At 33.7% G+C, this 14,581-nt stretch overlaps 1 protein-coding gene across 1 annotated transcript; it reads left to right on the forward strand.

Moving 5' to 3' along the window:
- Nucleotides 1-3,562: 3,562 nt before the first annotated feature.
- Nucleotides 3,563-13,609, forward strand: LOC127877263 (partner of Y14 and mago-like). The gene is made up of 3 exons (XM_052422945.1): nucleotides 3,563-3,729; nucleotides 11,159-11,255; nucleotides 11,984-13,609. Exons 1-3 carry the CDS (start codon nucleotides 3,678-3,680, stop codon nucleotides 12,447-12,449), a joined length of 615 nt encoding a protein of 204 aa, XP_052278905.1. The 5' UTR covers nucleotides 3,563-3,677; the 3' UTR covers nucleotides 12,450-13,609.
- Nucleotides 13,610-14,581: the final 972 nt, after the last annotated feature.

Below are 14,581 nucleotides of genomic sequence, written 5' to 3' on the forward strand. Positions count from 1 at the left end.
ACAAAACCATTCAGACTATTGCCGATATTCATACCAGTGGAACTCGTAAACTTGTCAAATAATTCTCCGAACGTCTGTACAAAAAACAGCTTTAGTAGACTCCAGCCATTTGAACATGCCAAAGGGTTTAACTATTGCTTTTTAAACATTATATTTAGCTTTTGATTAGCTAATTTTTAGGTTGTGGCGAAGAATTCTTAGTGCCTAGTTTGCATTATTAGTTAAAATGTTTATCCTTGAGGTTACTTTGGAGTGTACGACCTAGATATTTGGTCTGATTTACTTTTTCAAGGATGTGATCATGTAGTTTAAATGAGATTAAAGGTTTTCTGTTTGGAGCAATGCTAAGGATTTTGCATTTTCAGGGTCGAATTTCATTAACCAGTACTGCTCCCATCGACCAACAGCTTCAATATTTAGCTTGAGATTATGGGCGTCGGAAAGGTTGTTAATATTTTTTTATCATCTGCAAAATGTCTTAGAGTGCTATGCTTTATAAAATCAGCAAAGTCATTTCTTTATTTCAGAAATAAGATGGGTCCAACGACAGTGCCCTGTGGGACTCAACAGGTTACTGATATCTTGTCTGACATGGTTTCCTCTAGGGCAACAGTGCGGGTTCATTTTGTTTGGAAGTCAGATATCCAGACAATGAAAGCATTTGAAATAATTCCATAGTAGTTTAGTTTGTATAAGAGGTGCTGGTGGGGTATTTTATCGAATGCTTAAGCAAAATCCATAATGATGATGTCAGTATGTATACCTTGATTGGTTGATTGGGTTAGGTTTTGGAGTAATGATATCAGTTGTGTTTCGCAAGAACGGGAGGGTCTAAAGCCGTGTTTGAGGTCATAATTTTTTTTTCTCCAGGTGGGACATGATAGAGCCAGCGATGACATGTTCAAGTATTTCACAGCAAATGCATGTAAGTTATATTGGTCTGTAATGTATAGAATTATGTTTGTCTCCTTTTTCATCGACTTTTTATACGTTTTCATGTTTTCAATCAGATGGGATTTTACCAAGAGACATGGGATTTTACCAAGAGACAGTGACTTTTAACAATTAAAGTCATGATTAGGGATATATCTGTACTGCATTCTTTTGGTACTGTGCAGGGTATTTTATCTGGACCTGAATCTTAATGGATTTTAATGTTTTGTAATTGTTTTGTAATTCTATTTTATATGATGTGGATGTCAGGAATGGATGGATTAGGGCTGGGACCTTTGTCAGGAATAACTTCCGATGTGATTTGTGTGAATGAAAATTGGAATTTTCTGTTGGGGACATAAGCTTTGTTTCGTGGTTCCGATTCAATGAGACCATTTTCCCTAAGACGAGGTATGATCTGGCTTTCAGTTTTTTTTTAGGTTTTGATGTATGAGAATAGTTTTATTTTTATTTTATAGTGTGCTGGGTTATCTAGTTATGAAACTGGAATGCCAACGATGAGGTTTTCAATGTATTGCCAATATTCCTGGCGCTGCTTTTTATTGGGCTTTTTAGTTTCTTTAGGTTATTGCTTTTACGGTTTAATTGTTTAGATTTAAGATATTTGCGTTTATATGCGTACTCTTTTGGTTTTAGTTCTTTAGAAAGTCAATTAAGTTTGTTGTTGTGTTTTATTAGTTTAGTTGGAATGTTTTTTGGTGGTTTTTGTAGGTCTTTTTTAAATGTATTCCAAATAGTGTCTATGTCTTGGTCAGCATATGTTTGATTCGATAATTTAATTTGTTTTTTAGGTTTGTTTTAATTTTAAGGCAATCTGCGGTTGAGTAGTGTTTTTACTTCTCTTGGGTTAGATTTGCATCTTCTAAGAGATGGGGTAAGTTCAAGAAAGAGAATATCATAGTCAGCTTCACCAATAGGCGGTATTCTTTCGAAGTTTAGATGATTTGAGCAGGATTGTCACGACGTCGTCGCTAAAATCGAGACTATAGTCAATCCTGGATCCTCCAATCCACCGTCTTTTTGTATTGTTATCGGTTATTAGGTGTCTTTGCAGCTTTGTTTGTGTGACACAATTTATGTCCGTTGTCGTGAAACCGGTTAAAGGGGCCTTTTCACGCTTTGATGAATTGACAAAATAAAAAAAAAATGTTTCAAATTCGCAAATTTCCATTGTAGTTATGATATTTGTGGAGAAATAGTAATATTGAACATTTACGATGCTCTAAAATATCCATTTTATGTTTTTTTGAGAATTTAAAATCCTGCAAATTATACAGCTTTGCAACGCGAAACGATTTATTAATTTGGAGAGTTCTGTCGTTGAGTTTTGTGAAACTACGAGGATTGCTTATAAAAAATATAAAATGCATCACTGATTGTATGAGCACGGATAGCCGACTGGTCTAAGCGATAGATTCTTACTCCAGGGTTCAGTGGTTCGAGCCCAGTTGAGGGTTACTTTTTTTCTTTCTTTAATTTTATTATTATTTTTTACTGGACCTTTTTCGATCCAATGTTTACATATGTATCAATTTTTTTTATTATAACGCATTTAATGACAAACTTCAATACATGCCAAAATCTGTGAAAAGGTCCCTTTTTAAGCATTAAAAGAGACTATCGAAGTGAAGTTCTTCCAGCACGGAAATGTATTGACCAAATCTTATAAATTTGAGCACTGTTAATGCATACAAGATGAAAGGCATCTACAGTTCTACTGAACTGGCAACTTCCTGCACAAAATTACTGCACGATCTGATTTTTGTCCCCTACCGGTTTCACCGGAGGGGACCTATGGTTTGCGCTCTGTCTGTCAGTCTGTAAGTCAGTCAGTCACACTTTCCTGGATCCTGCGATAACTTTTAAAGTACAAGTTTAATATTTTTCATGAAACTTAAAACATGAATAGAGGGCAATATGAGCATTATGCACGTCATTTCATTTTGTTCCTACGTCAAAAATTCTGGTTGCTATGAAAACAAATATACTAGAAATACTGCTGAAAATGGTGATTTTCTGGATCCTGCGATAATTTTAAAAGTTCTTAATATTTTTTTGATGAAACTTAAAACATGGATAGATGGTAATATGAACATTATGCACGTCATTTGGTGCGGTGGTCGAGTGGTAACACTCTGGTCTACCATTCCAGAGGTCCCCGGTTCAAATCCCGGCCGGGGCACTGTAAATTTCAGAAATGCTTCAAGTGTTTCCCACCCAACTAGAGATGTACTGGTATGAAACCCAGGTAATTCTCGCGTGTATCGGTGCTATACACTGAGCACGTAAAAGAACCAAGGTATCTATTCGCAAAGAGCTAGGGTATCGCACCCGGATTCCTTGTATCTCAATACTGTCTCTTCTGCTTGCTGTCTCTTCAGCAAACCCAAAGGACCCCATTGGAAATTATAAGTGCTTGCACTTTCATGGGTTATCCTTGACCGCAAGGTCAAAATAAATACAACTACAACAACAACATTTCATTTTGTTCCTACGTCTATGGCAACAAATATAAAAAATCTGACAATAGTGGAATTTCTGACAATAGTGGAGCCGGTAGGGGACAATATTGCTTGGCAATTTAGTCTTGTTCTATTTACTTTGTGTTAAATGTTAATGAGTAACTTGCTTTCTCTTTTAACTTTGGGGTAATACACAAAATAAACATGTTTGAATAGCAAGTTATTATTTTTTGTTTTTGATTTAAATAAAACGACAAAGACATGGCCAGCACACCAATTGAACGTTCAGGGATTGTCCAAGATGAGGCCACCGGTAAGTAGTCGATGAACTGAAGGCAGTTTTAGTATACAGCTTCAGTGGATGTACCATTCGGATGTGCACTTTTTGGATATATGCACAATTTGTATTTTGCGAAGTTGTTTAAAAAAATGTTAAAACGTGTGTGGGCATGTTAAATAAATCAAATTCATACCTATAAAAGGCTATATACGATAGCATGGTGTACGATGCTGTCCGGTAATCTTGCGCAGTTAAGGGTCAATAGGTTTAAAAACATGTCCTTGTATATCGTGTAAGTACCTGTTATCGAACAGTACCTATTTTCGGACGTTTTGTTTCGGTTCTGTATGCACATGCGCAAAAGTGTGCATGACGTCACATTGATAAACAAATGGTCGCACATGAAGTCCATGACCTACTTGCCTACTAAGCTTAAAACAAATGCGCCCAAAACAGGTTAAAGGAATGCATTTATTGTTATTTACATCGTTTTGTGTGTTTTTTGCTATTACTTTTTACCAAAACGTGCATTTACACACCAAAAAGCATATTTCCGTTTGCAATTTTGATTGCAGCAGACGCAGTTTTTTCGCCAAGTCCGGGTCACGTGATAGTCATGTGACTTTGTATATACTGGAGTAGTATTTATGAAGTGTCGGGTAATAGGTCATGTTTACATCGGCCGCCATTTTGTTTTATCTGCTAGGGGTGACAATAATCAGGGAATCACTGTTATAAATTCATGAAGGTAGTTTACTGGAAAACTCTACAGATAAATCATTCAATGATTGAACTGTAAGTCATTTGTTAAAGGGGCCTTTTCACAGATTTTGGCATTTTTTAACTTATTCGTTAAATGCTTTATATCGATAAATGTAAGCATTGGATCGTAACAGCTCCAGTAAAAAATCAAGAATAAAATTTAAAAAAGGAAAAGAACATTGACCGGTCCAGGTTTCGAACCAGTGACCCCTGGAGTCCTGCCAGAGTCCTGAAGTAAAAACGCCTTAGCCTACTGAGCTATTCCGCCAAGTACACATTCATGATGTATTTTATACCTTATATAAGCAATCTTCGTAGTTTCACAAAATTTAACGACAAAAACAGAACTCTCCAAATTATTCAATCGTTTCGCGTTGCAACGCTTTATAATTTTTAGGTTTTAAAATCGTCAAAAGATGCATATAATGGCTATATTAGACCATGGTAAATGTTCAGTATTACTGTTTCCTCACAAATATCATAACTAAAACGAAAATTTGCAAATCGGAAACAACTTTTTTCAATTTTGTCAATTTACCAAAGCGTGAAAAGATCCCTTTAAAACAAAATAATTTTGTCATTTTAGATGTTTCAATAGTCATTTGTTAAAACTAAATAATTTTGTCATTTTAGATGTTTCAATTCTCAGGTTATTTAACGGAATTTCTTAGGTGTTCGATAACTGGTTCGTCCGACATAAATTGACAATATATAATACTATTTTATTTAATTATGAAAATAAGAATTTCATGTGCTTATTAACACAAAAATATGTCATTAATTCAGTGAGGAACTGTCCGATTTGATTTCAAAACAAACATGACTCACCTCATTTTCAAACTGTCAGCGTGTCCGGTAATCTTGTGCACTTGATGTAATGACCTCATTTAGGCAAAATTGTAGACATATGGTGTCCAAGTAATGCCAACAAACATTCCAGAAAATTAATTTAAAAATCACTTTGTAAAACCATTCAAATTTAATTAGGATTTCTAGTGCAGTTTTGGTGATGATGGTGGTGGCATTCTGTTGACTGTAGCAAAAGAAACAATAAAAATATAAAATGATTGATATCTAGCGTGAAAAAATGTTTATGCATAGCAGGTTTAATTTAACCCCGGATCATACTTCCATAGTTCACAGAAAATTTCAAAACTAGGCCATTGCGCATGCAGACATCATACCAAATGTGGTTTGACAGAATGGCGGGAAATGATAACAATGTCGTCTGATAGGATATATTTTTAATGGCCAAAAATACATAACTGATAGGTATTATGAAGTGGAATGCTAAATTACACGTTGGATTTATGAATTTTTAATTTAAAGTATGAAAAACGCTAGAGACCGCAGGGAATCTGTGATTCATTTAGAATTTATCGTAAGTATGTCGGTGTTTACGATACATGTTCAATCTATAAAGATGACGTAACCGGTGTTAAAATGTTATAATCCCATTTTTGTTTTGCATGGAATATGTACATTTTAAATCCGTTAATTCTTAAAAATGTGAAATTCCATGCTTCATCACTAAATAACACCATTTTACGTTGCTACTGCGGAGTGCGCAAGATTACCGGACGCGCAAGATTACCGGACTTACCTGTATTGCAGAGCTCCAGATAATGGTCGTATTTTCGTAATTACAAATTATTTTCAAGTCTGTAACGTATTTATTTTAAAATCTTGTCGTACCATTAAGAATTACAAAATCAAGTTTCGAATATTATTTTTACATCGGTTGGTATCGATTTTTATTAGGTTCTTTTCGCGTTTTAAAGATCTTTTCGGTGCTTATATAGAATGGTTATCGGGTTTGTTTAACAAAGCGCATTTTTTCCAATAAAAGCTGTGTGTACAGTCTATCTGTCATAAAACAATGGCGGCGCCCAGAGAGCGTCCTAAAAAACTGCAAAGCGTGCAAAAACACGCTTTTAACATATTGTACACAAAGTGAGCCGAAGTTGAATGTTAAGAAAGACATAGAAAAGATCTTATACGATGTTGTATGTTCAGTTACCGACACAGTCGGAAAAGCTAAAAAACGCGACACGATGGGTCCAAAATTAAACAACAAAAAATCATTGAACGAGTGGAAGGGACAATATCCGTGGCTAATCGTTGAATAGATTGAAGGGGAGACCCATTTTAATTGTGTATTGTGTAATATGTAAAAATTCATCGAAGGCATGCAATCTAAGCACAGTTTAGGCATATGAAGGTATTTGAAAAATAAACTTGTATAATACTGAATAGACACTGTTGAACTCCTATAACTAAAGTTTCTAGTATGTTTATTTTGATTTTTTGCATGAAAATAACAATTATTATTTATTTTTAGGTCATTTAGAAAAGTTAAGAATTATTTTCCAAAACTTTTTAATAGGAGTAACGTTAAGAATAAAATTTCAGTGGTAAGAATTCTTTTTGAAAATCTGGTAGTAACGTTAAGAATTTCACAAAACCTTATTTGGAGCTCTGTTATTGGTTTGCAATGTTGGTGGATCAATTTATTATCAGGGGTTTCACTGGCCCAAAAAGTTGTCGCCACTTTATTGCGGTGTGAAAACCGCCGGTTAATCCGACTTTATTAATAAGGACAATCATTTAAGGAACCTTACTACATTAATGAATAATGACATTGACTATATTTGCATTACTTTTAGAAGTATGTTAATACATAAATAACAATAAGTACCTTCATAAGTCTTAATAAGCTTTATTTTTATAAAGCTTTATTTTTATATAAATAACATTTTTTCCACTTTAATAAACCAAATAACCAGCATATGAGCATAATATAATTTTGTTAACAATCATGTAACAATATGCTGCATAAATGTTTCAGAATTATTTATTAAAACATATATAGAATCACACAAATGTACATCATCTGAAAGGAAAAATAAATCAAACATCAGAAAATAAAGCATCTCAATTCAAATTGTTAAACAGTTACATTTGCATGGTCATTGGACATGATATACATCATCTTCTGTTTATTATCAAATTTCACACATTCTAAAACAAACACCTATTGTTGAAATGTTTTTTATGCCCCCGGTAGGGTGGCATATAGCAGTTAAACTGTCCGTCATTCAGTATGTCAGTATGTGTGTATGTCAATCTGTCCGTCCGTCCGAAAACTTAAATGTTGGCCATAACTTTTTAAATATTGAAGATTATAGCACCTAGATATTGGGCATATAGTGAATCTCATGGAGCTGCACATTTTGAGTGATACAATTTCAAGGTGAACATCATCCTTCAAGGTCTAGGGTCGAAAAAAACAAAGTCAAGGGAAGTAATAAGCTTTAAATGGACATAGTTATCTGACCAGCCCACATATATATTTTTGTTAAATAAATCAAAGCGGCGCAGTAGGCAGCATTGTGTTTCTGACAAACACATAGTGGTAAAAGGTCAAGGTCATCCATTACGTCTACGGTAAAAAATACAGATGTAAGGGAAGTAATAAGCTTTAAAAAGGGAGAAAATTATTCAATATTGAACATAGCCACTTTATATATTTGGCATGCATGTGTATCTCATGGAGCTGCACATTTTGAGTGGTGAATCTACAGTCACTGTAGTTGCTTTTAATTATTCGCTACTAAAAATAGAGATTTGTTACAGAGGAAAGTAAGTAATTTATATTATTATAAATCTCATATTATATATTTCCTTACCAAGAATTGAAGTTCTTTTCTCAGTTTCTGTACAGATTAATTATTTTGATTATTTATAACCCAAATGATTGATTTGTCAAAGTTTTTTTGAAATGATATACAATGTCATTATAATGTCTTTGATGTTCATTACATACCTGTGGACTTATGTCCATAGATACATGATCAACTCTGGCTATGATCTCTTTTAAACCACAGGCCTTGGTTGTCAGTGATGTCTGACATGGCTCCCCCCCCCCCCCTGGTTGGATTGGACAGAATTCAAGGGAAGTAATAACCTTTAAAGGGAGATGATTTCAATACCTGCCAAATGATAAATATAAATTTTATTTCAATGCAGCGCAGTAGGGGGCATTGTGTTTCTGACAAACTCATCTCTTGTTGTTAGCTGTGGTGGTTGATTTCCAGGTTAAATTTAATGAATATTTTTCACATCTATTTCTTGACAGAAAGGCCCAGGCTAATTGCCATTATCCATTCTTGTTGTCTGAAATAACACAAAACACAAACTATCAACAACAAATCAGCACATAAATATCACAATCTTTAAATGCCCGCATTTTAACATATCCAAAATATAGTACATCGACAGGGCTCAGCTGTGAGGGAGACGTTGGAGATAACTTCTCCGTGGACAGATAAACTTATCAATCTAATTGAATGAAGGAGAAGTGACTTCTCCTCCTGAGAGATTTACTAAATTAACTTTGAGCCACATATTGATCGATAATATATTTATACAATTCAGTTATATACAACATTAACACTAAAGTGTGTTTGTATTTGTTAATATTTTCCCCCAAACTGACAAGTGTGAGTTGTTATGATTGATGCTGATCAGCAAGATGTAATAAGGAGAACACAATAAGTGAAGACTGGATTTAAGGCTATACAGAAACCACTTTTCCTTTAAGTTTCCTCACTTCTTTCTAATTTCAGCTGAGGGAGAAGTGACTTCTTTGAAAATTTGAACATAAGCTGAGCCCTGAATCGAGTGAAAGACCTACTTTTGATTTCAGAAATAGTTGGTATCTTAATTAAAATATATCGTTGCCAGAACATTATCATAATGAAACTGTTGAACATAAATTCTCACAAATGCCGGTTGAAACAACTAAACATGCGTTTATGTGACTGTCATTGTATTGATTAAAGAAATAGCATCCCTAGACTCCCTAATAATTGTTATAATTATTGATCTTCGTGACAGTTTTTCCCAGGATTACATAATTGATTGTTCAATGTCATAAAGGAGCGGTGAATCTGATAATAACCCCCATAAACTTGACTATATCAGTAAAAACACAGTCTGTAACACTTACATGCTTCAGTGATTTCAATTTGCACTCTGTCTTGTACATGTACAAGGTCGCTTGCGTAGTTGTAAATCAATATTTACAAGTGACAGACGACCTGCATTACAATTAATTATATTGTATTTTACCGATTTTATTTAAGTCGCCACTTTAAAAAAATTATCGCCACTTAAATATATTTAGCGCCATTTGAGACAGTGGCGATCGACAGCGAAACCCCTGTATTATCAGCTGCATACATGTATAAAAGGCCCAATTTAAACACAATTAAACAGTTGCAAACATTAACCAGTTGCCAGATAATCCAAACTTAGGTGGAAATTTCCCCCTAACTTTGAAAAATAGGAGGGAATTTTTAGAAACAGGGGGGCAATAATCAAATACCATTTGTATGCATTTTAGTTTGAATGTTAAATTGATTTTACATACAGACATACTGTCAGGTAAGTGAAATACTATGGTAATTGCTGTTAAATATAATAGCACTTTACATACTATTACATAAAAAAAAAAAAATATGTTCTTAGATGATATTTGTGATCATCAAAGTTAATAAAAAATACACATATACTGATTTGCATGTCTCAACTCGTTTGTCTGTTATGAGTTGTTGTTAAAACTCGAGTTGCATACATGCACCATGATTTTATAATCAAAGTTCTAATTTTTTATTTATTTACTCACATGTTCATTCACACACAAATTCTTTAATTTTTATTAACCTTTGTATCACAGAGTTAGTGACTTCTGGATTTTCAATTAAAAATCCAAAGCAGAATTTAGCAGTTTTAAGATTCAAGGCCCTCAATCTATCAAATCTGCGGCCGAATTTCAGCCCTAGTCCCCAACCTGAAAAGTATACCTTTTTCCCCTTTTGGTGGGAAAAATTCCCACTGAAATATTTTTTTTTTTTAATGTGTCTCATGTTTATTATATCTCAAATCTATTTCAATTTAATATTGTCAAACTTACTAAATTATGAAAGAAGAAATGCATATAGAGCAAACATGTCCAAATGTAATAATGAGAGAGTAATTAAAAAAATCCCCCAAATAGTTAAACGCCGCGAAAATTCCCCCTCATGAGGGTAGCGACCCGCTTCCCCTAAAATGGATTGAGGGCCCTGAAGATTAATAAAAAGATATTAAGTGAGGGAATTTTCTCGTGCACATGCTGAAAATGTGTGCAACCTTTAGTAAAATAGCGTGAAGCACATAATCTAGAATAGACAGTGCATAATTTCCCAATCATGCTCAATAATAAATTGTGCAGTTATGGCCATTGCATTTTCTGAATAGGCCCCTTTCAGAATCCAGATAAAATGAGTGATCAAGGAAAAAGTAAAGAATTCCAAATTTGCCATCCAGAAAATTCCCCAAAATAAGGAAAGCTATGTCAATTTTGTTCCAAAAATGCATTATCTGCAAGTTAACACATCAATTGAACAATGAAAATGAACATTTCAGCAAAAAAGGCATGTACGAAAATATTAAGATGGTTTGTGCAGTTAAGAACAAAGCAATTAAAATGACCCATAATGCCAACAGTGAACATTTTACAATTTGAATTTTCCCAGTTTCAGGTTTTTCCCAACAATTGGCATGGTAACGGTATTTTTTTCCAACAGGGCGAAAACAATTGCTGAACATTCATAGTTTCTTAAGTCTGTAGTCTAGTGTGCTTTCTTCTTTTAAGGTCAACTCTACATTCCTGGCAGTCGAAGACCTGATGGCACTTGGCGAAAACCAAGACGAGTAAAAGATGGATATGTACCTCAAGAAGAAGTGCCTGTGTAAGAACTGCAATCTGAGCATATGAGTGCGCTGTCTGGAAACATGTCTTAATGCATGTGCATAAAGTGTTGTCCAAGGCTAATTCGGGACGACACTTTCGTAGGGACTGGATTTTTGTTTAGAAGAGACCTCCTTTAAAACCTTTAAAGCTGGATGTTTGGTCCTCTAAAAGTTTGTTTCGAAATCACATGATTTTTATAGACTTAGATATAACAATAACTTTTTGGGGAGAACTACCGTGTACTTTTTGTTGTATATAACATTGAAAATGGTCTACAATTACACAATTATGACAAGCTTTGGTTGTATTTGATGTTGTTGTGTAATATATAACACTACCATTAATTATTTTCATGTCCAAACTATCATAATAAACAACTTTACAGGTTTGGAATATGTCATTTATTCATAGTGCTTTAAAGTTTAAGTTAATGTTTTATTTTTTAACCTTAATGATTTCATTTAATTGTGTCCCTTTCATAAGCAAAACTGAAAATGTCTAAATACATCCAGCTTAAAACTAGAACAGCCTGCTAGTAACTTGCAGTCTGTCTAGGTTTTTTACTGTTTGCAGTACCAATGGGTTGCAAATAAAGCCTTTAAAAAGATTGAATCTGAGAAGCAAGGTCTTAAATTTAATTTGATTTATTACGGGACTTCAAATTAGTCAAGTTCTGGTCTGAGTTGTAAGATTTTATATATTATAACCAACTTCTGTTTCCTTTAGATATGAGTCCAAAGCGGCTCAGTTCCAGAAGAGCAAACCCAGTCTACCACCGGGCTTAAGCCCAGATATGGCAGCCCAAGCCTCCAACAGGAAGGTCCCTGTCGGGATGCCAGCTGAACAAATGTCCAAGACCGCCAAGAGAAACGCTCAAAGAAAAGAGAAAAAGAAACATAATCAACCACATCCTGAAAATGACTCTGGTAGCCTTCCTGTGCAGAATATTGCACAGCAGTTGGCCAGGGCTCAACTCAGTTCAAATAAAAGTGGGGAGTCGGCAGGGGACAAGAGTGAACATTTAAAGCAAGTCAGAAAGTTGAGAAAGAAGTTAAAGCAGATAGAAGAGCTAGAGAGACGTATTGCCTCTGGTGATATCAAGGAGCCTGATAAAGATCAGATGGAGAAGATGGCCAAGAAGCAAGCTATAGTGGAGGAGATGGAGGAATTACAAGCAGAAATGGATGATTGAGACCATGCATTGTCAGTCCTCCAGCTAGGCATAAACGGGAGGGTGAAGCACCCCGCTGCCTTAAGGTGCCTCCCTGCCCCTTCAGAACCTCCCCATGCACTTATATAAAATCTAATCATGGTATTATACAGTCAAGTTTTATTTGAAATTAAAATAAATTTACTTAATATTTACAGTGAAATAAAAAAAAATAATTTCAGAAACAATAGTTTGAATGAATATATTCAACATGAAATAAAATGGATACATATAGCATATGCTGTTTTAAAAATATGCCACTGTGATGATTTGATCGTGCAAGTTTAAGTGCCCTTTTGATAACAAAGCACCCTGCCCTTTTTAAATCCTAGCTGGGGCACTGCATATTTGTAAATAAAAAACCATTACAAATTGCAGCGTATTTCCTTACTAGTTTTGATAATGTACCCTCACCAGTGAAATATTTGGAATTTAATTAATTTCATCAATACTTAAATGTTTAAAATATTGCATGTAAAAAAACTGTAAAATCTGTTAAATTAAAGTTCAATAAGTTAAACATTTAGTCAATAAGTTTGGACATAATAAAAGCTTTGTTCTAGGAAACCTAGGTTTAAAGTGTGTGTAAAGAGTGGTACCAGATTAGGGGACGATGTTTTCCGCTTGTATGCATTTTTTGCGTAAAGGAAGTATGTTCTAAACATAAATACATTTAAGGCATAAAGTGTCGTCCCTGATTAGCACTGTATATGTAGAGGAAAAGCGCTGATTTCTCATTGAATCAATATAACTAAGTAACACATTTCAAATAAGCTATTTAAATATGTGGATATGATTTATCATTTGTTACATACCTTCATGCTTTGTTTAATAGGCATCATAGGAACTCATTCATTTGTTTGACTGCTCTTAATTTAAATTAAGATTTTCAAGAAATAAGAACATGTTGATTTATATTTTTAATCAATTAAATGTTTTGCATGTATATTTATTTGAAAGGTACATTAACATTTAAGTGTATCTATTATATGATATTTTACAATGTTACTATGAACCAGTATTTATTTATGGATACTGTTTTAACTCTCATCAAATTGTCAATAATAACTTTGCTATGAGATATGTATCTGTAATGAAATATGTCTGTATTAAAATTAACACAGTGAAAGTGTTACTACAGATCTGTTTGTTCAATTGCTCATCATTGGAGAGTTATTTTTGTGTTTAATTAAGGTATTAATTACGTGACCGGGTCATTCACATGATGTCACAGTTTCATAAATTTCATTGCCTGAATTTCTTGAATAATTTATAGTTTTCAGTATATAGAAAAATTATGAATAAATAATGTTAATAGTATTTTATTTGAATACTTACGATTTCTAAATAAACTTATATCAAGATAATAAATTCGAAAAAGGGAGAGCATCGATATGTATGTACATGTATTTATAGCATACTATTACATGTATCTGAATAATTTTGTTTCACTGGTGTGTGTGTAGCAAAAATTAAATTAGATATGATAGAACAAATACTATACAATATCTAAATGTTGGAGTTCTTTTTCATTAGTTACACTTTGACACTAATCATTGTGTGTGGGAAAATCTTCACGAAATTCGCGAGTACGGGCAAGGCGTTATGAAATTAAGAGGAAGTCTTTATGAAATTAGGGGCAACGTGTTATAAATGTAGGGGTAATTTGTTATGAAATTAGGGGCCAACTGTTATGAATTATGGTGAACTGTTAAAGGGGCTTTAACATTCACACTACACCATCAAAGCAATTCGGTCAGTAAAGTCAAAGACCTGTTGAAATTTATTGGTCTTTGGTAAAGTATATGGGTTGTGAATTGTCAATTATTTTTTCTTAACTTCTTTTATGAGAAAATTGAATAAACTTTAAGATATGCAAATTTTAGATTTTGTTTTTTTCCCGTGAAAGAAATGTCCTTGTTAATTTGGTTTTATTTTTGTCAGAAATATTTTGTTCCAAAGCAGTAAACTGTTAGCTTTTGTTGGGATTTTTAGCAGTGTTTATGTGCAAGTTACTCCCTCTCAACTAAAACAATGTTGTGTCAATAAGCTATCTTTTAACACAACTTAGTAGAGTAACTAAATCAATTTAGAAATGACAAACATATAAATAA

Source organism: Dreissena polymorpha, chromosome 4 (genome assembly GCF_020536995.1).
Source record: "Dreissena polymorpha isolate Duluth1 chromosome 4, UMN_Dpol_1.0, whole genome shotgun sequence".
NCBI lineage: Eukaryota > Metazoa > Mollusca > Bivalvia > Myida > Dreissenidae > Dreissena > Dreissena polymorpha.

Excerpts from the sequence above, each read along its gene's own strand:
- LOC127877263 (XM_052422945.1), top strand. The coding sequence starts at position 3,678 with ATGGCCAGCACACCAATTGAACGTTCAGGGATTGTCCAAGATGAGGCC. Across the intron at positions 3,730-11,158 it reads TGTCCAAGATGAGGCCACCG|GTCAACTCTACATTCCTGGC; the intron begins GTAAGTAGTCGA and ends TCTTCTTTTAAG. Across the intron at positions 11,256-11,983 it reads CCTCAAGAAGAAGTGCCTGT|ATATGAGTCCAAAGCGGCTC; the intron begins GTAAGAACTGCA and ends TGTTTCCTTTAG.